The following is a 27,418-nucleotide window of genomic DNA, read 5'->3' as shown; positions in this document are numbered from 1 at the left end:
AATTAGCGCGGTGCGCTAGACACGCTGATTGGTCAGTTGCTTAGTAATTGGATCTCCCACGCTATCTTCGTCATTGGATTGAGCGTATTTGATTGGTTGCTGTGCTCTGTTACGGACGGATAGACTTCGGTGAAGTCGTCAGACATCGTAATCGTTCGCGCAGCTCGCAGTAACGCGGCGTGAGTGCGTGAGTAAACTTAAAGTAAGTAAGTAAGTTTATGTTATATAATACGTGTGTCGAGTTGCACGTGAGAAAGAGATAAAGAGTGAGAGAAAGAAAGAAAGAAAGAGAGAGAGAGAGAAAAAACAAGGACATGTGTCGCGGTACGAAAAAAGGGCGCGCTTACGAAATCTAAAGTATTTCGTGTGAATACTAATGAAATGATATTATGAAGATATTTAACGTGAACGATCATTGGATTTCTTTACGGACTTACCAAGAAGAAGCATTGAATTCTAATAACGTCATGATTTTCTTTGGTGCAACAAGAAGATGGTATCAATTTCGAAAAAGATGAGAGTTTTGTAAAAATTAATACAAAGGTTGGTTGAATTTGAATATTTTTCTATTGTATTGTTAAAGGGAATATATATAGTTGATAATGTGATCATTGATCATTTTTAATTTTATTTTTTTTAAATATTTATCACTCATATTATTTAAGTAATAATGATTTGTTATAGCAAAGGTTTATAAAATATACTGTTATATATGTTTTATATATAATTAATTAAATTACAAAAGAAAATACCGTATGTGACTTTTAGTTATGTTATTTAAATAATATAATATGATAAATATTAATGTTATAAAAAATTAATAATATTTATACATATTTATAAAGGCGTAATTTTTTTTTTTTTTTTTTTAACAACTAAATCTTCATAAGCGAAATTGAAGATTTAGATCAGAGGTTTTAATCTATTATACATTAGTTTTTTTTCTTTCCAAGGTGTATGATAGTATGAAAAAAATATTTATCGACATATTAGAGTATAGTGCTTTAGTTGTCATAGAGTATATAGAAACAAACTCGCATATGACCCGTTTTATTTTATTCTATCGATAATACCCGGCTCGTTCTGCGGCTTTAGTTCAAGCTGTCTATCTTTTTCCCTTTCTCTCATTTCCGCTTATTTTTTTATTTATACAAACTAGTATTTTCCTTATTTTTTTTTCCTTACATACTTTATTATCAACGAACACGTGTATGTTTATACGTTTATATATTCCTAGAAGATTTCTTCCTCATCGCTGTTTTCCTTTAATTCGTCAGCGTACATCCGTAAGATAATAGTCTTTTATGATTGTGTTTTTAGTACAACATGTAATCGACAATGGAATAAACTTCCTTTGCTAACAAATAATATAGCCATTTAAAAACGATTCATTTAGATATGTAACAACAACAAAATAATACGGTAGATTAATTCCAAAATGTTTTTACAATATATTCCACTGTTCCAGCGAAAATTGCGTTATCCTTGATCCAAGACTTTAATCAAATTAGGTAACTCATTGGATCATGAGAAACCATTTAACTCGATCGAACCATTAACTCTAAATAGAAAAAAGAGAAATAGAGAGAGAGATAATAAAGTAAAACTAATAAACATTTAACATTAATCCTATAAAAGATGGTTACAAAAATATAATATAATTATCAACAAATCATGATAACATTGATTCAATTAATGAATTTGTATTATTTTAATCTAATAATAACGTATCAGGTTTGTAAAGTTTTGTTTTCATATTAACATCGAATTATCACATAGATATGTTTAAATTCGTAAAACAAGAAATGGGAATTTCTTTTTTATGACCATATTTTCATTTATAGGATCGCGTGGGTGTCGCGGACAGTAAGGTAGACGCATTGCTGCCAGGTGTAAAATAAAAGCGGGAGTAACCCTCCGGTTTCAAAGTGCGTCCGAGCAGAACGTAACTCGGGCTTTTCGCTCTCTCTCTCTCTCTCTCTCTCTCTTTTATTCATTTTTTCTCTCTTTTTCTCTCTCTTCTCACAATGTCAGCTGGCCCACTCGTTTGTTAGTTCTTTTGTGTTTCGTCAACCGCGACTGGAACGTCGCACGGTATAACTCTCTCGTCAAACATATTGGTTATTACCATAAGAATTTTTCTTCTACATTTGTCCAAACTTTCTTTATCTTTTTCTTTATTCTTTATTCTTCTTCTTCTTCTTCTTCTTCTTCTTCCCTTTTCTTTTTTTTCTTTTTTTGATAATGGACTACATCCCGAGATACATTTCTATAGAATTAGCATATCTTTTTCTTTTTTTGTCGGACATATTAAATAAAAGAAATAATTAACCCTTTGTGAATGCAGCAATTCTATGAGACCAAGCAACGATACGATCAGCTTAATTTTGTTTTATATTAAGTATATCCATTTCGACGAGATTATGCGTTATGCTGAGTATTATATTGAATATTCAATTTTTGTTTAATTATAATTTTGTATTAGACATTGATTTAAATTTAAAATGCATTTTAATACTATCGATCGTATATAAGTTAATCGAATAGAGACTACTGATGGGTTCACATTGAACGCGTATTTAATGCTGGTTTTAATATCTTTTCCGATAGAAAAATATCTATCATTATTTATAACATTTTTCTTTCTATTGGATTATAAATATATATAAATGAAGTTCAATATAATAAAAGATAAACAACTAGGGAGTATATTTATGAGTAGTGGTATAGGAACGTTAGGAGAAGAAAGTAAGATGCTATTTAAGATAATATGTTCGACTGGTCGGGAACGACTTTACAATGATCCTGTTATTACTCGAATGTAAACTTGTGTAAGCCCATCCTTTAAAAAGTATAATAAAAATTTTGTACGATGCAGAAAAAAGAAACAAAAAATATACCCATTATCAATGTTTCAACCGTGAAACTACCACGAGGACAAACAGTTTTTATCTTTTTATTTTCTTTTTTATCTTCCCGTACGTTTGAAAAGGGTGTACCGCATTCTGTAAAAGAATGTTATACGAAATTTAATGATTTATTTACTTTATTTTGTAGGTATATTCATATAAGAGAGTATAAAAGAGATATAAGAGAGAAGGGTTATTTGAAAGATATCCGTAGAAGAACGCTCGGTTATTATAACCGACCGAATGACTTACGGTTGTGTGCATGCCAGTGACGTGTAGTCATCGTTCAATGGTTGATGGCGATAGCCCTTCGCTTGTGGACCCTATACTTAGTAGATAATCGACGCAATATACTGCACTTATTAGCGTTATAATAAGGCGAATGTTGAATCGGAAGAAATTTTCAAGCTTTATCTTCTTTTGTTCGTAAGTAACCCTTTGTTGTCTCAACCCTAGCTAGGGTTCATCATTTTTTGGTATATATGTATATATATTCATCAAAAATAATAATATCTATATATTTTAGGTATTGCTTTAGTCAGATATATTGTTTTATAAATACAATATATGTTAACGTAAATTGTCGACGTTGTATTTATTCACATTGGATCGATTATTTCGTTTGGATCAATTATTTATTGTTATCAGATTGTTAGTTTTGTTTGGTTGATATTAGAATCTTATTTTATAATGATTATTTAAAAAAGTATAGAAAGAGTTCTGTGGTATAAATTTGAAATAGTTAGAGGATCTTTCGTCAGGGGATGTAGCTCAGTGGTAGAGCGTTCGCTTTGCATGTGAAAGGCCCCGGGTTCGATCCCCGGCATCTCCAATTTTTTTTTTCTTTTTAAATATCAAACAAATTTCTTATAACATTGGTATGCGCTATTCTCGATTTTTTTTTTTTAATAATATAAATTATTTTTACTACATTTATTACTCAGAACGATGGTGCAGTATAAGGGAAATGTTAGTGATTTCTCTTTGCATAGAATTCTTATTGTTTGACGTTTAGTTTTTATTTAAAAGTTTTTTTTTCCTTTCGACGGGTTGCATTTTAGTTATGTCAAGTACCTGTAAAACTTTCTTTTTACGGAGTGATGATGCAACGGCATATGGTAGGACACGTGCTGCGGAATAACAACCGGGTTTGCTCATACGTACTGGAAAGTAATGTGCAAGGGGAGGAACGATCGGATAGGGTTAGCCTCTAGACTTTATCGTGTGTTCAATGTGCCTTTGCTAAGCAAGGGTTCTATGTATATTCATCTATATATATATATATGTAAGTAAGTAAGTACGTAAAGTACACTTAACGCACGTGTGGCCGAGTCTATGCATCGAATATAACATCGTTCTGTTTCTCATTGAAAACTGGCATACACGAAATAGTTCCTTAATTAATCACCAACTGACCAATTATAGAAAACGTTGGACCGAAACGAATTCCTATTGTTAAATAATAAACTATTGTTATTCTCCTTCGAACGATACTTTTCGTTCTTTTTTTTTGGGTTTCTTTATTAAATCAATCTGATAGATATTATATATGTTAGTTCTCGTTTAACATTAAGTTCCTATTATGACACTATGCGTTAATATACTTATAACGAGATTATCGTATCAATTAATTACTATCCTTAGAATGTTTTAGATTGACAGAGTTTAGTCTTGATTGAGATTAATCATTAAATCTAATTATACGGCTACTAATTTCTTCTTTCTTTTACATTTTTATTAACTACAATTGAAATAATGATTTAGGATTTTATTTGGCTTATAATAAAATCATTTTGTTATTTTATATATATTTTTTTTTTTTTTATTATTATTCATAAGACACGTGCGTTCATTGCACACGAGTGACGAAGACACTTAGGTATAGTTTATTTTAAGCGTAAGTAGAGAAGGCAACCATAGAAGTATGAGGACAAATTAGCTATTAGTCGGTTCAGTTAACTTATTGGCGCCTACGGCTAAGACTTCTCACATTCCGTTTGGTATCTTCCGTTGAGGAATCGAATTCCTTTTTTTTCTCCTCTCCCCTGTGTTAGTTAAAACATCTAACATTTTTCTTACTTTAGTCAAACGGAAGATCGTTAATTGCAATCCGTTGCAGTAACAGGAGATGTTAAGAAAAAAAGGAAGGTACGGAGGGTTTATTCAATGACTAAAACATAGTTAATACTTTGTGATAGTATGCAGCATACAAGTTCTTGGTTAACCACATTGAAATGCTAGTTGAGTACGCAATACTATTACCAATGTGCAATGCGTCATCCAAAAATACCTTTGTAAGAATGCTGTTAGGTTTTTTATACCTTGTGAATATATTCAATTAATCGAATTTATAAATCTTCGTTATATATCAATTTCTAATTGAAATTAATGAACACGGTTGGTAATCTTTTATTGTATCGTATAATTGTAAAAAAATATGCATAACAAATGTCTGTCATCGTGTCCATAAATATTTGGACAATTGATAGAAAATTTGTTTTCGTTATGAAGGATATTTTAGTTATGGTTGAGGGCTAAGATTGTAAATGATCTATGGGGACCGATGACGTCAGATGCTTGGTTGGGATCAATCGAAGAGTCAAGTCGCGATAATTGCAGTAATCGCGCTTATAAATTAGTAACAGGCTCGTTTGCTTTTAGTTGATCCGTGGTGGACTTCTTTTTCTTCTTCTTCTTGTTTGAACTATTTCTCTTTCTTTTTTGTATAATGCAAAAGTGAAATGCATTACTATTGTCATTAATTTTACCTTGATCGGAATATAATCGATATCATTTGAAAGATGAAGCTAATGAATTTCATTCTAATTGGATGGATTGAAAATTGTAGATATGCATCCTGATGCAATATTAATCCATTTAGCGACGATAAAGATCATCGTGGGACAGTCAGACTTTTTCAATACCCACACACATTCGATGAACGCGAACATTGGTATTTCGAATGGGAGTTAGCAAAGAGAGAAGAAAAACTAATCGTTTATCGGGGACACAATAATTGGCAAACCCGACGACGGCCAACTCGTATACTCGCTAAATCATTAATTATCTCGGGAATCAACAAGCCTTTTACCCTTGTGAAATATATTGAGACAATTTCTAACAGTCTCTTACTCTGATCGAATGTCTTTCATAAAATATTATTTAATGAATAAATCATCCGGATAACTCGGGACGTTTTCAAACTCGTTCAGTTATATCTAATCGATTGATACGATCTTTTCTTATTTAACTTATTGTTGGAGCACCGTATTGAAAATATCGTGTATAATGTATTCATGGAAAAATGAATTTGATTTCAATTAGTTGAGATTAATCAGAGAAAAAGTGATCTAATCGATTGTTATTCATTTCAGATGGAGAATCAAGGATTCGAAGGAGAACAATATCGCAATAACGGAAACAATGGTTCTCTCATTAACACGGATTCCGGAATACATCCTGACGTTCACGTTTACGAGGACATCGGCCCAAGTAACGAAGAATTTTGTAGAATTTCTTCCGGGTTCTCGGAAGAGTCAACTCATTCTAGAATAGAACAAAATGCTCCTTCATTTCGAACTTCGAATTTTCTTAACGATACGATTGAAGGAATCCAATCGGATTCTTCTCAGTCGATTTATTTCCAACGAAATTTAACGTTGCCGTTTCGTCGAGGACTTTCATCCGCAACGTCAAATCCTTCCACGAGTTATTCCATTTGGGAAAAGAGATGGAAAAGTAGCAAAGAAAGAAAAGACCATTCGTTTGATAAAAATTGTTCTGATAATTCGGATAATGGGAATACAAATTGTGCGTTATCGAGGCTGCAAGAAGATGATTATATCAGAGCAAGTGAAAGACGCAGGAGAAAGGATTGCAAACATTGTAGAAACAAAGGGAACTTTGTTAATTCTGAAAGTCAAGAAATAATAAACGATCGGATAAATAGAGAATTATCAAATTCGTGTCTACAAACGGAAACAATTCTTTCACAGCGGAATGACAAGTTTCTTCCGCTTTGTCATTCGTTGAGCAAGACTACAGAAGAATCTGAAGAGTCTGTAGGACAAAATTCTTCTTCCATTACGATATTTTCGATCTCCGAGAAGGTTCAACAACAGCAACAACTACTACAGCAGCAACATCATCATCATCATCATCATCATCATCATCATCATGAACAGCAGCAGCAGCAGCAGCAGCAGGAGCACTTACCATCAAGAACACTCGAGTACCTGCAGTACGATAGAAACGACGTTGAGACTAAGCTCGCCCACGTGGTTGAGACCAACGAAGACAAGGCACTCATTATATCGAAGAGTAGTCAACCAAGTATGAGAATAAATTCGATTTACACCCAAGATCATTGGTATGCCAAGGAAGCTCCTGTGTTTTACACCGATCTCAAAGAATCAACTTTTCAGGTATATAAAACACGTTCATTTTATATATATTTCAAAGTTCATATTAAAAGAAAATCTTTATTTCATTTATATGATTTTTATTAGGTGTCTCGTTTTAAACCTATTTGGTTTTATAAACAAATGTTGCTTCAACCATAATATTGCTGAATAGTTGCACCGTAGTTGCTCGTTGAATTCATATTGATATTCTCTTCCCATTAAAAAAATGTTGTTATGACTTCCGTATCATGACAACAGCGCCCTGTATGAAACACCTGCAGTAAATATTATACATTCCCACCTCGATAGCTATTAACATTAATTATAAATGTTTACTTAAAAAAATATCAAATAAAATCACAAATATTTGATCGTAGTATTTAAAACGAGACACCAGATATATGATTGTATTTTTAGGAATAATTATTGATCCAGGTTGTAAGAGTAAATTTTCAAATGAAGGCAATTTAACTGTAGAAATAAAAATAATAAGAAAAGTAGACAGTTGATGACATAGTAATTAAAAATAAGCCTCTTGAAAATATGGAATAGGTCCAAAGTAATGCACCATTTCTGTGTAGGATACAAGTTAGTTCGACAGTTTACCGCAGTGCGGTGCATAGTGGATGCACTATTCTCGATAGCAAAATGTATTCGGTTTGGTATAAGTAGGAACTTGTCACGGAGGAAAGCATACTTACCTGGCGCAGAGGTTACCGTGATCATGAAGGCGGTTCCTCCAGGGCGAGGCTTTTCCATTGCACTTCGGTTAGGCTGACCCTTGCGAATATCCCTAATGTGGATATCTCGGGCGTATAATTTTTGGTAGTCGGGACTGCGTTCGCGCTGTCCCGGATAAATCAATTCAAAAATAAAATCTTCTCCCTCCTTCCACTCTAGCAAATAAATATTCCTAGGATAAATGGAATAATTTCCCGATTTATTTAGAAAGTTAGAAGTAAATGTATTTTCTCTAATTCTCCCCTCTCCTACTTTGATTCCTAGAATGAATGTATGCAGTGGGGTGGGGGCATATAATATTGCATCTCAGGTTAGATTAACTAAAATTACTAGAAAGCGAAAGGAAGAAGGGAAGGGAAGAATATTATACCATTCAATAAAATATAGTAACTACTATTTTATTTATTTTGTTTCTCAATGAATTAAATCTCCTCGTGTTTATTTCTTAAAGTGTCTCACTGGATTAATGAACCGAAGGATTAATTGATGGTTTTGAATGCGATCCTCTGTACTCTTTACTATTCATCGTACAAAGACTGACTCTGTGTCTTTTATGAATCGAATCGCTGTTACTCGTTATTATATCGATAACAAATTATGGTTAGAGTGTAAAAATAAGCTTGGATAAAATTCCTTTCAATCATCTTCTTTCGAATTATTAATGAACAGTACTGACGGTAGTATTTTTAGAATATTTGTGTTATATTTAATCAAGATTATTTCCACTTCTCTCCTCTCGTTCGAGGTTTATTGAGGATGGATTAGTATGAATAACGAAGAGATTTAAGGGTCTCGTGGCTTCTCTCTTCTCTTCGTCACGTGTATTACGAGGGTTGCATTTAGTGTGCATTAGCCATCAAACACACAAAAGTGGTTCATAGCGTTACATCAGTTTTGCACACGTGCGTAGTCCTCGTGCCAAGTCTTTACTAATAGGGTACACAATAGGAAATATTCTGGAAAGGTTGTCGAGCGTTGGATAAATGAATTATTTGCCCATTTTATTGCTATAACTCTGAAACCTATTTTCTCGGGGAATTAAGGACACCTGGAAAATAAAATCACACCGCGATTGCAGGAATGAAATTCGACAAAATTTAATGAAAAATATACAGTCTGGTTAAAAAGAAAAAAAATAAAACAGAAGGAATTGGTAAACAAATGAAGTTAAAAGTAAAAATAATAAAAACGTATATAAGATGTGTAGAGATATGTATTGGTAATATCCTATAAAGTCAATGCCGTGTGCTTGCACGGTTTCAGTCTGTAAAACGTAACACGCGACAGTCGTCCGGTCGATTCTTGACCGAAGAAGATGTGGCCGCTTTAGAACTGGCTCCTTCTCTTCTTTGCACTCTTCTTTGCAAAGAAACGAAAGGGAAACTAAACTAAACTAAACGGAGTGGAGCGGAAGTGGAAAATATCTATCTATAGCCAGACAGAGAAGTGTGGGCTGTGTGTCTGGCGGTTGAAAAGCGCGTCGGCTCATCGACGGCAATCTCCAACCATCGGCTCGCGTTCTTCCTACGGTTTAAAACGAGATGTTGTTCAAAGTGAAAATCAACATTTGGAAATATTACATTGATCTTTATAATCAATAAAGATAATTTTTTTTCAAAAATAAGAATCAAATATATAAGCCGAACGCATTAAAATATTGTGTTAATGAATTTGTAGTAAGGGAGAGAATGCAGTATCGATGGCCGAGCTCAAGGTGCAATGTGTAGATTTGTATTTTATTGGGGTACAACGTTTATACATTTCTAGAATTTTATATACAATTTCATGCAGATTTATATTTATTTTCTTTGAAATATAAGTAGTGTACTTATATTATCATCGTCCAATTTTCATTCGCGTTTGTTTATTTATTTATTTTATTTATTTATTGTATTATATTCCATTGTCTCTTTTGTTTCAGAGGGCTTATTCCCTCCCAGTACGAATGCAAACTCCTACTTCACAAAATCGAGTCAACTTGCGAAGAAGTGTCAGAGGTGAACCACCACCGGATCCAGCAAGACTTCAAAAAAGTCATCGTGGATGGACTTTGCATCTTGCAAGACCATTAGAAGGATCTGGTTGTAACAGATCTTTGATCTTCTTATTGGTTCTTATATTGATACTTCTTGGAGTAGGTGCTGCTGCACTTTATATCGTCTTCGGTTAGTTTGATTATATTTCGTTGATCACGTCTCAAACAATGATTTTGAGTTATTGACATCTTTTATAATTTCGAGGGGAGGATTAAAAAAAAAACAAAGCAAAATAGATGTTAAATCCACGCTTTGATTCGACGAAGCATACCAATTGCTTCTACTAGATGAATTTAACCGCTGGGTCAACAGAACCATTTCCTTTAACTACCTCTCCTCTTATTTGTTTCCTTCTTTTTACTATCTTAATCTTTTACGATCAAGTTAAAAGTACAGTCAACGAAAGAAACATCGTAGAAATGTTAATTATTTAATTTTAGCATATATTTGTTCTTTATGAAACAATATTAAAGTGAACCAAAACTTCGTACGTTTATTGAAACTTTACTTTGGAAATATTAATAATAAAAGAAACGTAAAAACTTTTGGTTTACTCTAATAATATTGTCCAACATTCTAATTGATTTTTCTTTTATATTTCATTTTCAGAACCGCAAAAATTGCAGATTATTCAATTGTATTTAAAATCATCGACTGGTGGAAATTCATCATTGCAAAACGTCACGTCCGATGAATCGTTCAATCAAGTTTTCTCAAACGAGTCGAATAAAATCGATTCGTCGACTACGAGAACAACTACGAGTACCGTTCAAATGGCCGATGTATTTTTAAACGTAGATTTATCGTTCCCCGATGATACTTCATCCTCGGTGATCACGAAAACGGAAACGGAAGCATCCAACGTTGATCATGCGAATACTAATTCTACGAGATATTGCGATGACTGCTTAAGTGGAGAGGTCTGCGTTGGCTTGGTCGATGAAGAAGTACCTATTTGTAGAATCGGCTTGGATCCTGACGATCCAACAGGATGTGCTGGTCTGTGTCTTATCAACAAGCAGAGATGTCATCGTCTTGACGTCGATGCTTTTAGGTATACACGCGTACATTCATTTTTTTTCTCTTTTTTCAACAATTTACTCATTCCAAATCTTCTATTCTGGTCCTCATTTATTTTAAGAATAATTCGTATAAACCATATTTATATAAACGAATTTTTTGTTTAAACTTGTACTCTGATATTTCACATATGAAAAAATATATAAAATAATTTATCAATTAAATTTTACACTGATTTAATTATTTAGAAAACAATGTGTTTAGTGTACGATTACGAATATTAAATTTGTTAAATTGAAAAGATTTTCTATCTGTTACCATCACAAACGTATTTTATTCTTTTTAAACTTTTCATATTGTTGTATTATTTTTGTTATAGATGCGTTGAGATAGAGCATTACTGTTTGGACGACGAGTGGACTTGTTTGAATACACTTTGTATTCCCATGGAAAAACGTTGCGATGGTCATATGAATTGTTACGATCATTCGGACGAGTACAATTGCGGTGAGAAGAGGATATAAAATAAAATTCAAAGGATTGATTCGTTTGATTTTTTTCTTTTTTTTTTTTTAAACAAATCCCCGCGTTCGATCGTATTAACCTAGTTTCCTTGTGATCTACAAATTTGTATTATCGGCTTGCCTAGTTTTATATTGGTGCATTTTGCGAGGCTTCTGTTTCCAATCTTTCATTTTTCTACCATTTCATTTTTATAATAACGTATATTACAATATTTATTCTTATCAATTATTGTTTTTTATATAATAATAATAATAATAATAATTAATTTATTTTTCTATTAATATTTTTAGTTTGCGATTCGGAGACGCATTTTCAATGCGGCAATGATACTTCTTGCCTTCCATTGGAAAGGAGGTGCGATGGTAGAATAGATTGTTGGGATGCTAGCGATGAAATTAATTGCACATTAGGTAAGTATCATATTTAGTTCGTTCGTTTAAATAATTATCTTTAAAAATATTTGAGAGAGAGAAGTATATTATTATTATTATTATTATTTATAATTAATTTATATACGTATGAGAAACAGCTAGCACAAATATTTGTAGATTATTATTACAAAAATATCATTTGAAAATACGATGACAATTTATAAATAATATTTTACTATTTCATCGAATTTTCAAATTAATATTATAGTGTCGCATAATGTGCACACGTAAGAGAATAAAAAAAGCTTGCGTAGTTTCTTTTTTTGGTAGGTAATTTAGTTCTATTTAAAATCTAATTGCTCTTATAATACATTTCTAGGGATTACGTATTCCTATCTTTTTCTTCTTCTTCTTTTTTTTTTTTTAAATAGTATAAATATATTTTTTCACCATATATCTTTTGTTTTCTTCTTCGTAGGTCATAATCTTGGTCGGTGTGAGTACATATCGGTATCTTGAATGCACTAAAAAAAACTTTCGCATGTAATCTGTTGTAACACTTTTAATATAATATTGATTTTTCTGCATGATCATCCTATATTTTAACAATGATTTAGAAAAAATTAAATAGTAAAAGTAAAAGTAATTGGATATGTATTTATTTATTATAATTGTTTTTTTTCTTTTTTTTTTAAACCCAGTGATAAGAATATTAACAATTATATATTTATCTTAGCTTGCCCATTGGATAGCGAATTTACGTGCAGTAACGGTCAATGTATATTAAGGGCTCGATTTTGTGATGGTTTGGTTGATTGCACCGATGGATCTGACGAACCACATGGATGCGAGGGTCGATGCAATAAGCACGAATTCACGTGCCAGTAAATTATCCTTCCAATTTTTATTCGTTAAACAATATACGTCAAGTCTCTTGATTTATACAGAAAATGATATCATCTAAATTAAAGACAATTCAAATATAAGTTGTCCGAATGGAAATGGATTGAAAAACAATCAGTTTTCATTTTTATTTAATTTATAATAAATTTTCGATATAAAATTGAGGGACAAGTTGTATTTGTTAACAAATTATCTAGCACAGTTTTTAAACACAAGTTTATATATTTATATATTTGTTCTTTTCTTTTTTTTCAGAAATAGTAGATGCATTGCAAAGGGAGCAAAATGCAATGGAATGGACGATTGCGGTGACAATAGTGACGAAAGGCACTGTAAAGATCATATTATCTAATATTTATAAACAAATAAAAGTATTTGCAATGAGAAAGAAACTGATGTGACTATACGTAACAGTATTTGATATAAAATTAATGGATATGTATGTAATGTACATATAAAAAAACGTCTTGTATAAAAATAGTATAGCAATTATGAACAGATAATGAATATTATTATAAAATAAACGAATAATATTATGTACTTTACAATAAGTTTATTTGTAAATTTAATTTTCTTTTTTTATTCTTTTTTTTTTACATAAGATATTACTTAAATGATATTTGTCATTATTACATAAACAAAATTGGGTATATTTGTTATTTGTATTTATCAGCCAAAAAAAAAAACCAGAATAAGGAGTTCATATATCTAAATCTTTTTTTTTTTTAATAATTTTTTAAAGATAACATATACATAATAATAATAATAATAATAATAATGTAATTATAATTTTTTTTTTATATATTTAATACTATCATTATTAATATTACTATTAACTAAGGAATAAACATTGATCAAATGTTTTATTCATATATGTAAGATTATTAATATTTGAAGCATATGACATTTTTTTTCCATCTTTTCTCTATTTTTTCAAATGCGAAATATTTGACAAAATAATTATATCCAAATATTTAAATATAAGCTTTTTTTTGTCATTATTTTTTTTCTTTTTTTTCTTTTGTTCTTTTTTTTCTTCTTTTTTTTTCTTTTGTTAAATTATTATGCTTGATATAATATTATTATATATTATATATAATTGTTATTATATATTTATATCTATATATATATATACAGATATTGAGAGAATATGCACGTATTGTTGTTTACGGATGTTCCATGTTTGAAAGAATTTTATAAAAATTCGTCTGGTTCACGTGGTGCATCAAGGTCTCGATAATGTATGACAGGTCGGAAATCTCCTCCACCGCCACTGTAATAGTGAGTATTATTAGTTAAGTTCATCACAAATTTATACATCAATACAAATTTTGTATACCGTGTGACATAGATAATTTTGTTGATAATTATTATACGTATACACATATTGTTGTATCGTATTTTTGAGAAACAAACGGAAATGGGTTTTAAAATAAAAAAAAAGTCACAAATAATTAGTAAACAAAAAGATTTTATTTAGTTATTCACACAATTTATAAGTTACAGCATCGATAGATCCTTGTACTAATTTATTTTAATCACTATACAAAAAGAAATCATTTTAATATATGTATGCACATAGTTCATTTTTTTTTTTTTTCTTGCTTTTTTTTTTGCATTTTTTGGATCTCGATGCATGTATCTTGTTTGATTGTTTTTAAATTAGAATAAATATAAATATGTATCGACAATTATGACAGTGGACTAAAAGTCAACAGATTGAAAATATGAATTTTATGATTTATTTTGATATTATGAAATAAATCATAAAATAAATTTTTAGAATTTGTTTGTTTTTTTACCACAATTATCGGCACATAATTATATATATAAAAAAAACATATATGTGCAGATTTAGTAACACAAGGTACAGATAGATAGCAAATAGCAGTGAACACATTGTGTGTTTCTTTTGTTACTTTTTTAAATTAAATTACATTTTATCTAAAATAAAAATATCTGTTTAGCTATATTCGATTCTATTTTACTTCTAAATTTTTCTTTTTTCGCTAATTCAAATAAAAATAATCGAATAAAAATTCAAGAGAAAATGTCCACATTCTTCTGTTCCAAGTCACTATAATTAACAATAGTTCTTGACGTCGATATGGCTTCTTCGTCCCTGTAAACATTGTTTTGACTTTGTTCAAAAAAAAAGATCTAACTACGATGACTGTAATTTAATTATTACCCTGAATATACTATATTGTATATTTTATATATAAATATATATATATATTGTATAAAATATATTTAAATGGTTCATGTATTATTTTATCGAATATTTTCTACGTTTGTAGTAAAATGTTAACAACATATTAGATTTGAGAAGAAGGTATGTGTAAATATGTTTTAAATTAGATATGTGACACTGAAACCAAACGCAGGCATGCGAAGATATTGAAAGTGAGAGAAGAAAAGTGCAGTTAGCAGGGAATGATAGAAAGAAAAATGATTTGAAATTATATAAGATGAAATGAATTATCTTACCGTCCTCTGTTAAAACCACCACGACCAGGACGAGGCATACCAAATCCTCCACCAAATCCACCACCATAACTGGATCCGTAACCTCCTCTTCCTCCTCCATAACCGGCACCGTAACTTCCAAATCTGAAGATGAATAATTAAACATTTTTTTTTGTAGATTCACGTAGAGTAATAAATGTATTGTTTTATTATTTTCTTAAATTATAGTTATCAGAATAAAAGCGTAATTATAATGATATTTACGTGCTACAACCATAAGGGTTAAACCCTTCACGTGGTCCTTCCCTAGGTGGTGCTTTATTACCAGGATGTTCTGGAAGCTGTGGTCGTTTAGGATCTTTCAAATAATTATTAAAATATTCAGCTTCAGTCATAACTTCGTTAACTTTCTCAGCGTGCTTGTTGAATATGTGTTTGCGAATAAAATCAGGCCCTTTAAATTTCTTCCCGCTTAAAGGACACAACCATTTGTCTTTAGCCAATTCCTGCGTGTTTGCTTGCACAAATTTTTCTACCTCACTGTATATCATTTAGTTAAGAAAAGTATTGATAGATAAATTTATATATTTATAAAATATTATATAATATTTCAATTGCGTGGGTCGTTTCTTATTAACCCTTTCGTTACTAACGAAATAATAAAAAGGATACGCATCAGCATTTTTAGCACCGAGCTTGTCAAATTCTTCTGTTGAGAGGGAAGCAGCAGGTTGTAGAAAAGCAGACATTTTACTTTCAAAATTACGACAATACTCTTGTAATTCAGTACTAGTAATTTTAGCAGTAGGTGGAGAACCCCTAACGTGCATTATTCCACACCTATTAGGCATTTCATCTTCATTCGGATATTCACAATGATTGTAGTAATCAACCGAATGTACTACGCGTAAATACAATATTAATCTATCCAGTACCTAAAAATAAAGAAATTAATAAATTCATCCAATCGAATTTGTAATAATTATTATGATTTGTAATAATTCATTTTGAAATAGTTTAAAAATTACTTTAATCAAGGATGGATCTCTTTCTATTGGACCATCTCCGTCTCCTCCTAATTGACCTTCTTCTTGGTCACCCGACATGCCTAACAATTCTTCTTCTTCTGCTGATGCTTCCTCTATCAAATAATCTGTTATATTTTTCAATACTGGATTTTTCGAGGACAATCCAAAAGCCTAAAAAAACATATTAAATTGAATTTTATTTATAGTTTTATGATTAGAAGATAAAGAAAATGGAATAATCACTTTGATAACTTACAGCTTGTTCAACTTCACTTTGAGACGTTGTCGTATTTTCTTTATTATCATCGTTTTGTTTGTTAGAATTTTCTTCTTTCTTTTCGTCTTTCCATAATCCAACACGATTATCTAAATTATGCACGATTTTAGCGCTAAGTTTAATATCGTGTCTGACTATTTGTTTATGAGATGTTAATCCATTAACTGTACGAATACGACGCGACAAATCTCTGTTCACTATTGCACCTAATTCACAATCTCTCAACTATTGGAAAATAAATAATAATAATAATAAATTTATGCATTACAGTGATGTAATAATGGAATAAGAAGAAATAGTGTTTTATACTAACTCGTATATTATTCAAACTCCAACAAATTTCTTTGATATTAACTTGTCTTTCAAACGAAACCCAACCACGTCGGAACCATCTTCTTTCCGGTTGCGGATCAGCTATTGCAACTCGTAAAAATCCAGGGAAACGTTTACACATCTAAGAAAATATTAAATTACAGTTGTAATTCGATCGAAGTGATTTATAATTAAAAAAATAATATTTATGCTATATTTTACCGCTTCGACTTCGGCTTTTGTAATAGTTGGTGCTAAATTTCTAAGAAATATGCTACTTGTTTTATGAAGCGCTCTTGGTTCCTTTTCTTTATCTTCACTTGCTAGATCAATAACAGTTTCCGGTTCAATTGTAGGCTTTTTAACTTCTGTTGAGTCTACTTGGTCCAGTTTTGCTTCTTCCTTTTCTTCTTTTATTGCTATGTCTTCATTATTGTCATTGTCATTGTCATTGTCATTTTCATTGTCATTGTCATTGTCATTGTCATTGTCATTAGTTTCTTCTATCTTTTCATTTGTGGCTGAATAATGACAATTTATAAAAATGATAATATATAATATTAATATTAAATTTAATTAAATATTAATAAATAATATAATAATATTTACATGTTGTATCAGCTTTAAGAGTATTCATCTTATTGCTCCCACTTTCCGATGAGCTACTGGTAGTACTGCTACTGCTACTACTGTTGCTATTGGTTCGTTTTCTTTTTCTTGTATTAGTTTCTTCTAATTTATCATCTGTGATTAATTAAATTAATGACAATTAGTATGAAAACAAAAAAAATGTAAAATAAATTATATCAATAACGGTGACATACTCGTTTCTTCAGATTTAGAATTTTCTTCCTTAATTTTCGTTTCTTCCGAAATTTCGTCCATCTTCTCCGGCTCGTTTACAGCATTTTCATTTTCTTCTGCATCCTTCATCTCCGTGTCAGCATTCTCTCCATTTTTACTTGATTTTTCTTCTACTACTGATTCTTCGTTTTTAACATTTTCACTAAAAGAAAATAAAGTTATAATGTAAAGAAACATATAATTTAATATAATTTTATAAATCAAATTAATAGTAATTCATACCTCTTTTCAGATTGTTGCTGTTGTTGTTCCGTTGCAGATTTAATTTTAGTTTCAATTTTCTCCTTAATTCCAGTATCCTTAGGAATCATAATGTTTGACGGTTTTACATCTAAAATTTGTAAGTCCTCTTCCGTACCACCTTCTAATTTAATTACAACTGCATCTAAAAGACGTAACAATGCGTCCGCTTGTTCAGCATCTACAGAAACATTATCTACTTCTCCTGTTTGAAGCATATCTATAAATACTTCAACGCGTTTCTAAAATAAATCATTGAAAAAAGAAAATTATGTATAAAATCGAAATAATTAACTTGTACTATAACAACGTGTGAGACTGTTATTTTTTATTTAATACCTTAAGAGCTGCAAGTTGCTCTTCTTTTCTCTTCAACGATTCTTCCGGGTGATATTTTATTTTGAACCTATCGAATAAACAAATGAAATTATCATTTTAATATATTATCTTATATTGAATATATCATTATTTATTTATATAGATTTTTATTGTTTAATATAATTGTTGAAGTTGAAAGGCATTTAGTATTAAGATGTAGATATGTTTTTAACAAGTCGTCTAACAATAACAACTTAGATTTAGTGAATATCTTCTAACAGATACACACGATAGCGTTAATAATTTGATTATATATTACTATCATGTTGACAAATAATTATTATTTAATAATAAGAATTAATTTTAAATAAAATATGTAAATTTACGTTCATAGGATTGTAGCCCAAAAGAGAAAATAGCATTTATACATCATTACATATATTACTGTTTCTAATTTAAAAATTGATAAGAGTACAAATAACTTGAAATAGATCATCAAGTATATGAAAAAAAGTAGATTATTTTTAAATATAAAAACACTTCAAACCATTTTCTATTCGTTTCCAGTCTTGGTCTAAAATAATAATTACCATTTGAATATAAACTAAAATATGTATGATTTGGAATGAGTTATAAATACAACATGACTGCATATCAAGAATAATTTTTTTTTTTTGTTTTTTTTTGGTGTTTTTTTTTTTTGGTTTCAGTTACAGAATAAAGCCTCACCTGTAGTGTCATATATTTTTACTTGCATTCAGTATTCTCGTTGACACAGTGGCTATTTTCATATGACAGAGCATAGATTGAATAATTGTAAAAATGAATAAAGCGGGTTTAGAACGCGGCCTACGTGAGCAATGTTTTAGGGCTTTGCGCGCCCAGCTCACATCAAATGTTATTTATCCAACTACCTAATATAACAACAACACCTCGAGATTCTTCTTCGATGCGCGATACGCGAAATGGATAAAAATGTTCGTACGAATAAAATAAACGGGCGAGATGACCTGTGCCCAAGGTATAAGGCGGATGGCGGCTGTGTATGCTGTAGGGATAGACAAAGTTGGTAATATTGTTTGAAAATTATCTATCACGTTACATCTGCAAATTATACATTATCATTCTAAACTAAATCCTTTACAAAGAGATATACCTTTTCTGCCCATTTTAAGTATCAATTTTATTATTTCTTTATATATATATATATATACAAGATATCTGAAATTTGTCCAGTTAAACGGTGTCAACATATTCTATGACTTTTTTCTCATTTACACGCATATAATACACTGACACAGTTTGGCTGAAACAATCGCAGACACCTTGTATAATATCGTTTCAAATTCTTCAAACAATTTCTGATTAGTATTTTTCTAATAAATAAAATTTTAAATAGAGTCAAATAAAATCCTACAATTCCTGTACATATTATTTTCTTTTTATAATGATATATTCTATTTTGTAATATGTTACAGCCACTTTGGCTGAATTTGAGATAAATATTTCTATCACGCGTTTCACGAATACATCGCATTTTAATACAGACCTTTACTATGATATAATTAAATTTTACTAACTAAGAAATAATAATCTTTACAAATGATATTTTTCTTTTTGTAATAACGAGTAATATAACATATTGTAGGATAATAATATCAACGTACCATTCTTCATCCTTGTGCGCTACAAAGAATTCATTGAGCTGCTGCCTTCGGAATTCCAGTTTGTACTCATTATAGCGTTTAATAGCCTCTTCGTCTGTAATAGTGTCTTCTTGTGTTCCAAGAAATGCTTTGAATGACATCATCGGTGGTTGAGTTTCAACATTCGAGTTGCTGAAATTTCCAGCCACCTCACGACTACAAAAGTACAATTTTCATTTAAAATTCATTCATTTTCACTTATCCTGTATATCCTTAACACATTTTACCTTAATTTAGCTAAAAGTCTAGGAGTTAAACGACTTCGTTTTCGCATTATTATTACTATTATTATTATGTATCTTATTTAAATTGAATGCAATATAATTTAAGTTTCACATTAATTGCTATATTCTATGCAATATAAATATGTTTATGCTATGTTTTTAACAAATGGAGAAAAATAAACAAACCTGCTACTGTTACTATGATTCCCATAGTGATGGTTACCATGGTGAGGAGGTGGATAATGATCTGGACCCCAAGCACTTCCACCGCCACTAGCACTCCCACCACCTCCATAATAATCGTGAGCATATCTCGGTCTATCATCCCAATCAGCTCGCATTCTTTTAATAGGTGGTGCCATATCTTGAGATCGTGGTGGACTGTATCGATCACGTCCACCACCTCCACTACCACCACCACCACCACCACCACGATATTCACGGTAATCAGGTCTTTGTCTAGGACGACTAGACCATTCCCTATAATAAATCAACATTTTAGATTTACTTTAATTCGAATTTCTCAATACGTTTAACAAAATTGTATTCGATGTTATCGAAGGAACTAATAACGCAGTATTACGTGTATTATTTCATTTGATTTAAGTTCTCACCTTAGATTAAAACAACGAAAGGTAGCAACATTAGGAACAGGGATATGCAAATAAGGAATAAAGGACTTCTGCATCGGTAATTATAAAATACAAAGGAGTAATTATATTGATTGAATTGTTTGATATCGTAAAGAGCTCAAATTCTATATATTTATTACCTTCGACTTGAAATTATTTTTCCTGAAAATGATTAATGCAATGTCCATGTTACGTTATACAAAGAACAAAAAAAAATAAGGATTTTCTCTAGTTTTTCATTTACAGATGTATATTATATATGATCATATTTATTAACCATTCGAGTTCCAGGGGAACTTTAGAAAAATTGTATAGACAAATGGCAAGCGGTGCGACTAAGTATCAACTACATATTGCATTTCAATAATGTCGAACTTTACAATGAGAAATCTTAATAATGCTATCGTGTTGCTTCTGACTCAAATGGTTAAAATGTTAAGCATTCTATATTTTAATAAGAAGATATTTTTATATACCTATCAACCCAATCATCTCTTCTTCGGTCATCCCTACGCCCTTCACGAGAATATGATTCAGTTCTTTCACCTCTGAACTTATCACGCCTTTTTCTATCATATTCGTCATCTGAGTCTCCCATTTTTACTTCAGTATCTAGAAACACTTGCTATAACATAAAAATTGTTTTAATTAATAAAATGAAAATGTCGAAAGTTATAATTAAAGCAAATATTGCATACAATGATAGAGTTCTCAGAATTAAAAAAGATCTAAAAAAGGTTAAGTAGCAACCAATAGGGTGAACAATCAAAGTGTTTGAATAAATGAAAAATAAATTTAATAGAAATAAAAATATTTTAGCTTTTCTTATTTATTTTTGATAACAAATTCAAGTAAAGGATTAAAGTAAAATTAAATAGTTAAGACAAAATACGTTTCTTTTTATAATAAATCAAAAATCACAGAAGTACCTTTCTTTATCAATAACAACAATATTAAAGTTAAGTTTCAATTTATATTCAATTTATGTAAAATGTTAATAATATTATTTAAACAGTATCACTAGTATAATACACAAAATAATATATTTACAATTTATGTCCTAATATATTACAATATGAAAAATAACTTCAACACTCACCTACCTCGAGACACGATCAAGAAAAATTCATCATGGAGAACTGGAAAAGTCTGTAAAGCGCCCTTTACAGGAAGCGTGGAGTATTAAAAATAATTTCGTTTCTCAATCGATATTTTTTTTGACTTGATCGGTAACAGTTAAGAATATTACCGCGTTATTCAAATGCGTTGAATTATATTACGAAAGTTTTGTGAATTTTTATGCATACGATAAATATTGAAAAATATCGACAGTCGGTAATTGCAGTTTTCTACCTATAAGACATCAACCGTCGGTAATAGTAAACTTCTAATTTATTTTACTCTACGTCAGTAATACTTTATATTAACTTTATATGTAACATTACAGTATATTAACATATATATGTATATGTAATATAAAATTTTCTGTACGGAGGAGCCAACCCCTCCCCGCCCGCGGCAATGCTAACAATGCCTGATCCACAACTTTCTCTAAAATTGTATGAACATTTGCAGATCAATTTATAACTCGTAAAAAAAAAAAAAAAAAACGTAAAAATTTTTTTGACATCGCATGTCAGAGGAAAAAACAATCGTATAGAAATGAAACATCGTTATAGAAATCTTTAAAACAATTGACATAAGGCACTGTAGCCATCCTTAAAGAATTAAAATAAATTGAAACAAAACAATTGACATCTTTCATGCCAACTATGAAAGTATAAATTCCCATATTGTGTATTGATATGAAAAAATTCTTGTTATTTTAATTCTTTTAGGATGGTTACAGTGCTTTATGTCAATTGTTTTAAAAATATCTACAACGTGGTTTCTTTTCTATATGATTGTGTTTTTCTGTGCAATGTGACAAAGTTTTTAGTGTATATTGTCTTTATTCTACACGTTATTTTTTAAATATTAACAACGAACGTGCTACGGGTATACAAAACACTTATAAATTTAATTTTCTTTATATTATACCAATGCTATGTTACTTTATACTTTTTTTAGGTTTCCAAACTTTGGTAGAATACAGCATGAATACACATACTCATTGTCAGTCTAATTGTGTTTACTTTTCTATCTAAATAATAATTGTGTTTACTTTTTTATATTGATATCAGTTGTGGTAAGTTTATCTCTTTTTTTTTATAACATAAAGAAGAGAAATATAAAAAGTATGAGAAGGGGAAAGAGAAAAAGAGAGTGACATCTTATACAAATATCATACATATACATATATAGACTCGTTCAGTTTGCTTGATACTTTACTAATACAATCTTACGATTTTCAGATTTGCAAGTATTTGAAGATTTGAAAAAGCACATCATCTATTAGGCTTTCTTATTGTTTTGTGTATCAAGTACATATATAAAAGAAGAACTTACAAGATTATAAAATGAATCCTGGCAATTTTTATGGTATTTAAATGAGCAAACACCTCAGCTTTCTTCTATCGTAATGGTAAACTTCAATAATTCACATTTTCCATTAGTATGTGGTTTATTAATTGTTTGAATATATTGTTGTATAATTGTTTAGAGAAATGTAATCTCATTTTTCATTTCCATATACGTGTACATTACGTATACATTAACAATTATTTTAATGCACTAATGCACTTTTCTTGTATTGCAGCTAAATTTTACCCTCGAAGTCACCACTGCGCAGGAGCATTAAAATAATTACATAAAAATGATAAAATGCTTAAACCAGAACGTTATAATCTTAAAGATTATGTATTAGATGTATGACACCCTTTATACACATGCGTAACGTTTGGAAGGTCTTATAAACAACTTTCAATAAAAGTACTTTCATAGAGGACAACGTCTCATTTCAACGGTGGATTTCGAAGGAGACGGTACATAGATCATTTATTCCGATCTTTTAGACAACAATAGACATTCCTATCGATTATTTAACAATTATTTTAATATTCTAATGCAATCTCTTTATATTTCAGATTGTTTTAAACACATATGTACTGGTTTAAACATTATGTACTTATTAACATATTTTGAATATAAAATAATTTTAATGTGATATTTTTCTGGATAAAAATTTTATTATCCAAAGTCATTATTGCACAGGGACGTTAAAACAAATGTATATTAGTTTAAACAATTGCATAAAAATTGAAGGGATGTTTAAATCAGAACGTTGCCATGTGATAAAGTTTTTAGTGTATATTGTCTTTATTTTACTCGTTTTTTTTTAAATATTAACAAGAAACGTATACACCTAATAGAAAAATAAATTAGATAAGAATAATTATTAATTGGATTAATAATTAGATAATTATAATTGATAAAATTGATATTTAATTAATGTAATAAATAAATTATGTATGTTCTTCTGTGCGGTGTAATAAGGTTTATAGTGCATATTGTCTTTATTCTTTTCGTTATTTTTTTATTAACAAGATACGTGTACGTTAAATATAGTAAAATAGAATAAATTTTTTATTTATTTAATAAATAAATTATCATATCTAGCTTGACTAGCGTGGTCATGAAGAAAGCAGAGTTACGTACGTGTGACGGGTCAAGCTTGTTGCGTGAAATACATTTCTATATGGTAATTAGGAATTTCTGATTGGTCATTTACTTCTGAAATAATTATCAGCCAATCAGGGCTCTTTGCTGATCATTCTTCTTTCTTTTCCGCGGCGTCGGTGCTGGAGATCGCACGGATACTACATCGTCCCGTTAATTTCAGGTAATTGAAAAGTATTTTACACCTTTCTATTATATATCAAACGATAGCTATAAGCAAGATTTTTATACGTGAGTGTTTTCCAAACGAAATATTAAAAAGTTCGAAAGGTATCTGTGAAAATATAATCATCGGTATATGTCGGTTTCGCCCCAAACCTAACCAATGTTACTTAATAATATTATTTTCTAATTTCGAGTTTTTTTTTCACAATATCGATACTTATTACCATCTCTAATGATGTTCTAATTAATTATTTTTCCTAATTATGTCTTCAAAGATCGTTAAATATGATTTTTATCACATTCACACGCACATGCATATATACATATGTATAGGTAGCTCGTACACATACACTTATGTATTTGATTTTCTTTATATATACTAATGTAATCTTTTTTTAGGTACCGAGCATTAGGAGAGTCCAGCAGGAATACATATACTCAGTCTATCAGTTGTGTTACTCTTTTTTTTATCTTCATATTCATTGAGGTAAGCGTTATTCTTTTTTTAAGCCATATAGAAATGTATAGAAAGACTGAGAAAGAGAGTGAGAGAGAGAGAGAGAGAGAGAGAGAAAGAAAACAAAACATTCACCTACAAGCTACTATGAATGTGTATGTATATTTGTAGGAAATACTCGAGGTGAAACAAAAGAAAGACAGCCGAAAAGAAAATGTAAACAGTCGAGCACCGAGCATTCGATACCTCTACGAGATATACGCAGAGAGATCTCCATTCCCCTTCCGTCCTTCAACGAGTAAAGATCTAACGAACGTGACGTATTAAACTATTTATTGATTTTATTTCTAACGTTATCTAACGTTTAATACTTCTACATTCGAACATTAAATACTTTAATAAGTTTTTTATTAGATAGAATAGTATATAAAAACGTTTTATTTTTTAGGTTACTCTTTATCAAGTTATACATTATAACTTAAAAAATTTTTAATTAATATTTTCAATAACATTACATACTTTGTATGTAATATTATACAAGTGATTATACTTGAATTTATATTGATTCTTTATGATAAATATCTTTGAAAGTGTGCAATGTCTTCAGGAATGATTTCAGGAAATATTGTAATATTTAATTGTATGTAATATAATTTTTAGTATGTTTCAGCTTTTCAGACTTTTTCTTTTATTTTATTTTATTCATCGTCATCCTAAGGGTAGGATACCCATCGTGCATTCATCACTGAAGAATAAACGTAAGTCAATTTTAACATTAAACATTTTCTCAATAATTATAATAATTTTTTCTTACAACAATGATATTCATAATTTTGTTTTTATTTTGTTTCAGATCATTGTGGAAATAGTGCAGTGTAAAATCAATATTTATTTAAATGTATTCGCGTTTTGTTAATTAAATTCATTTTTAATTCGTTTAATTAAATTGATTGCATATAATACAGTTGTAGAATCAGTGTTTGTGCATTGTCCATCGTCATCCTAAGGTAGGAGACCCATCGTGCATTCATCACTGAAGAATAAACGTAAGTCAATTTTTATTTTAAACACTTTCTCAATAATTTTAATAATATTTTTTTACAACAATGATTCATAATATTGTTTTATTTCTGTTTCAGATCATCATGGGAATATAGCAGTTTGGAAGTTTTTGTGAAGTGTTGCAAGTGTTCGTACATTGCAATCGTGCGCGAAGCAATATACGGGAGTGTTGTATCGTTTAAATAAAATTAAAATCACGGATTAGAAGCACGTTCGTTCGTTAAATTCAATTCCGTCGCGTTCGCGAACTATTTTTGAAATTTATATATTAAATTAACTGCGACCAAGGCAGTAATTGCATTAGAGTTTGTTCGAGTAAAGTTGTATTTTTATTTTTAAACAGTCGCACAGACTGTTCGCGTATTAGAGCCAGTGCATCAATGAAGATTTTTCTACTTGCATTGACTGTGTGCAAAGCAGTCTTTGAATTAGTTGTGTAGAATCAGTGATCGGGCGTAAAACAAATTAAAATCAAACGCGAATTAGAATCAGTGTTGTTCGCCGTATAATAAAATTTCGGTTTCGCGATAAGAAACTCATCTATAGTTTCTTATTTCGTTTATACCGCGTTTTTAGATTCACGCGGTGCATCGCCATGATGCAATTGAATTTCATCCCATTGAAATGCATTGTAAGTATCTATTTTTATTTACATTTTATTCGATTTTATTTATATGATTTTGAATTATTTGCAGATAACTTATCGTTATATTCTATTTTATGTTACAGACAAGACGATCAATTTCCTTACTTTTCAAGGATGTGGAATGAATTCTTCGATGGATTTTGGATGGATCTTCGATGGATCTTTGATGGATCTTCGATGGACCTTCGATCAGCAGATTACAATACTTGCTGTGATGTAGGAGTGTTTGGAGCCATCGTAGAACTTCTTACGCAGTGAGTCAAAAAATTTAAGTCCCTCCGGTGCTCAATCATGTCGAGGATGAAGGTCCTAATCGGCACGAGTCACTGGTTGTAATTATTTCAATAAATTAGTGACGAGCACATGAGTAATTCCTTTCTAGGAGTTACTCATGAAAATTGTATATTGTATTGTATTGTTTGTATATTTTATATTAGTTCAGGATAGGTTTTCTTGTCTCACCGGTTAAATTCATTTAATTATTAATGCAAT

At 30.2% G+C, this 27,418-nt stretch overlaps 2 protein-coding genes and 2 non-coding genes across 6 annotated transcripts; 3 read left to right on the top strand and 1 right to left on the bottom strand.

The window, feature by feature from the left end:
* Window positions 1–12: 12 nt before the first annotated feature.
* LOC122524007 lies at window positions 13–13,300 on the top strand. 3 transcript variants are annotated; one of them, XM_043646036.1, is made up of 10 exons: window positions 14–543; window positions 3,058–3,335; window positions 6,284–7,333; window positions 9,975–10,218; window positions 10,699–11,143; window positions 11,489–11,616; window positions 11,925–12,044; window positions 12,484–12,501; window positions 12,742–12,889; window positions 13,164–13,300. In XM_043646036.1, exons 3-10 carry the CDS (start codon window positions 6,284–6,286, stop codon window positions 13,258–13,260), a joined length of 2,250 nt encoding a protein of 749 aa, XP_043501971.1. In that variant the 5' UTR covers window positions 14–543; window positions 3,058–3,335; the 3' UTR covers window positions 13,261–13,300. The 3 variants fall into 3 exon arrangements, with proteins under 3 accessions (XP_043501972.1, XP_043501971.1, XP_043501970.1); XM_043646035.1 differs by lacking the exon at window positions 3,058–3,335; XM_043646037.1 differs by lacking the exons at window positions 3,058–3,335; window positions 12,484–12,501 and having other exon boundaries at window positions 13–543.
* Trnaa-ugc lies at window positions 3,670–3,741 on the top strand. The gene has a single exon. It is a non-coding gene; the product is annotated as a tRNA-Ala (tRNA).
* On the top strand, window positions 8,006–8,167 carry LOC122524497. Its single transcript, XR_006305556.1, has one exon. It is a non-coding gene; the product is annotated as a U1 spliceosomal RNA (small nuclear RNA).
* Window positions 13,301–13,980: 680 nt separating the features above from the next.
* LOC122524114 (serrate RNA effector molecule homolog) lies at window positions 13,981–22,147 on the bottom strand. The gene is given in 16 exon segments (XM_043646197.1): window positions 13,981–14,181; window positions 15,399–15,521; window positions 15,642–15,917; window positions 16,050–16,312; window positions 16,406–16,576; window positions 16,662–16,907; window positions 16,996–17,136; window positions 17,217–17,494; window positions 17,604–17,738; window positions 17,819–18,000; window positions 18,081–18,340; window positions 18,438–18,504; window positions 20,084–20,278; window positions 20,533–20,826; window positions 21,455–21,603; window positions 22,082–22,147. Coding segments are annotated over 15 exon segments (2,832 nt in total). The 5' UTR covers window positions 21,577–21,603; window positions 22,082–22,147; the 3' UTR covers window positions 13,981–14,102.
* Window positions 22,148–27,418: the final 5,271 nt, after the last annotated feature.

The sequence above is a fragment of the Polistes fuscatus genome, unplaced genomic scaffold (genome assembly GCF_010416935.1).
Source record: "Polistes fuscatus isolate 324 unplaced genomic scaffold, CU_Pfus_HIC Scaffold7, whole genome shotgun sequence".
Classification (NCBI taxonomy): Eukaryota; Metazoa; Arthropoda; class Insecta; order Hymenoptera; family Vespidae; genus Polistes; species Polistes fuscatus.
This window is presented reverse-complemented; position numbering and strand designations above follow the sequence as displayed.

Coding starts and splice junctions, on each gene's coding strand:
- LOC122524007 (XM_043646035.1), top strand. CDS start 6,284: ATGGAGAATCAAGGATTCGAAGGAGAACAATATCGCAATAACGGAAAC. Junction 10,219..10,698: donor TGCACTTTATATCGTCTTCG/GTTAGTTTGATT, acceptor TTTCATTTTCAG/AACCGCAAAAATTGCAGATT. Junction 11,144..11,488: donor CTTGACGTCGATGCTTTTAG/GTATACACGCGT, acceptor TTTTTGTTATAG/ATGCGTTGAGATAGAGCATT.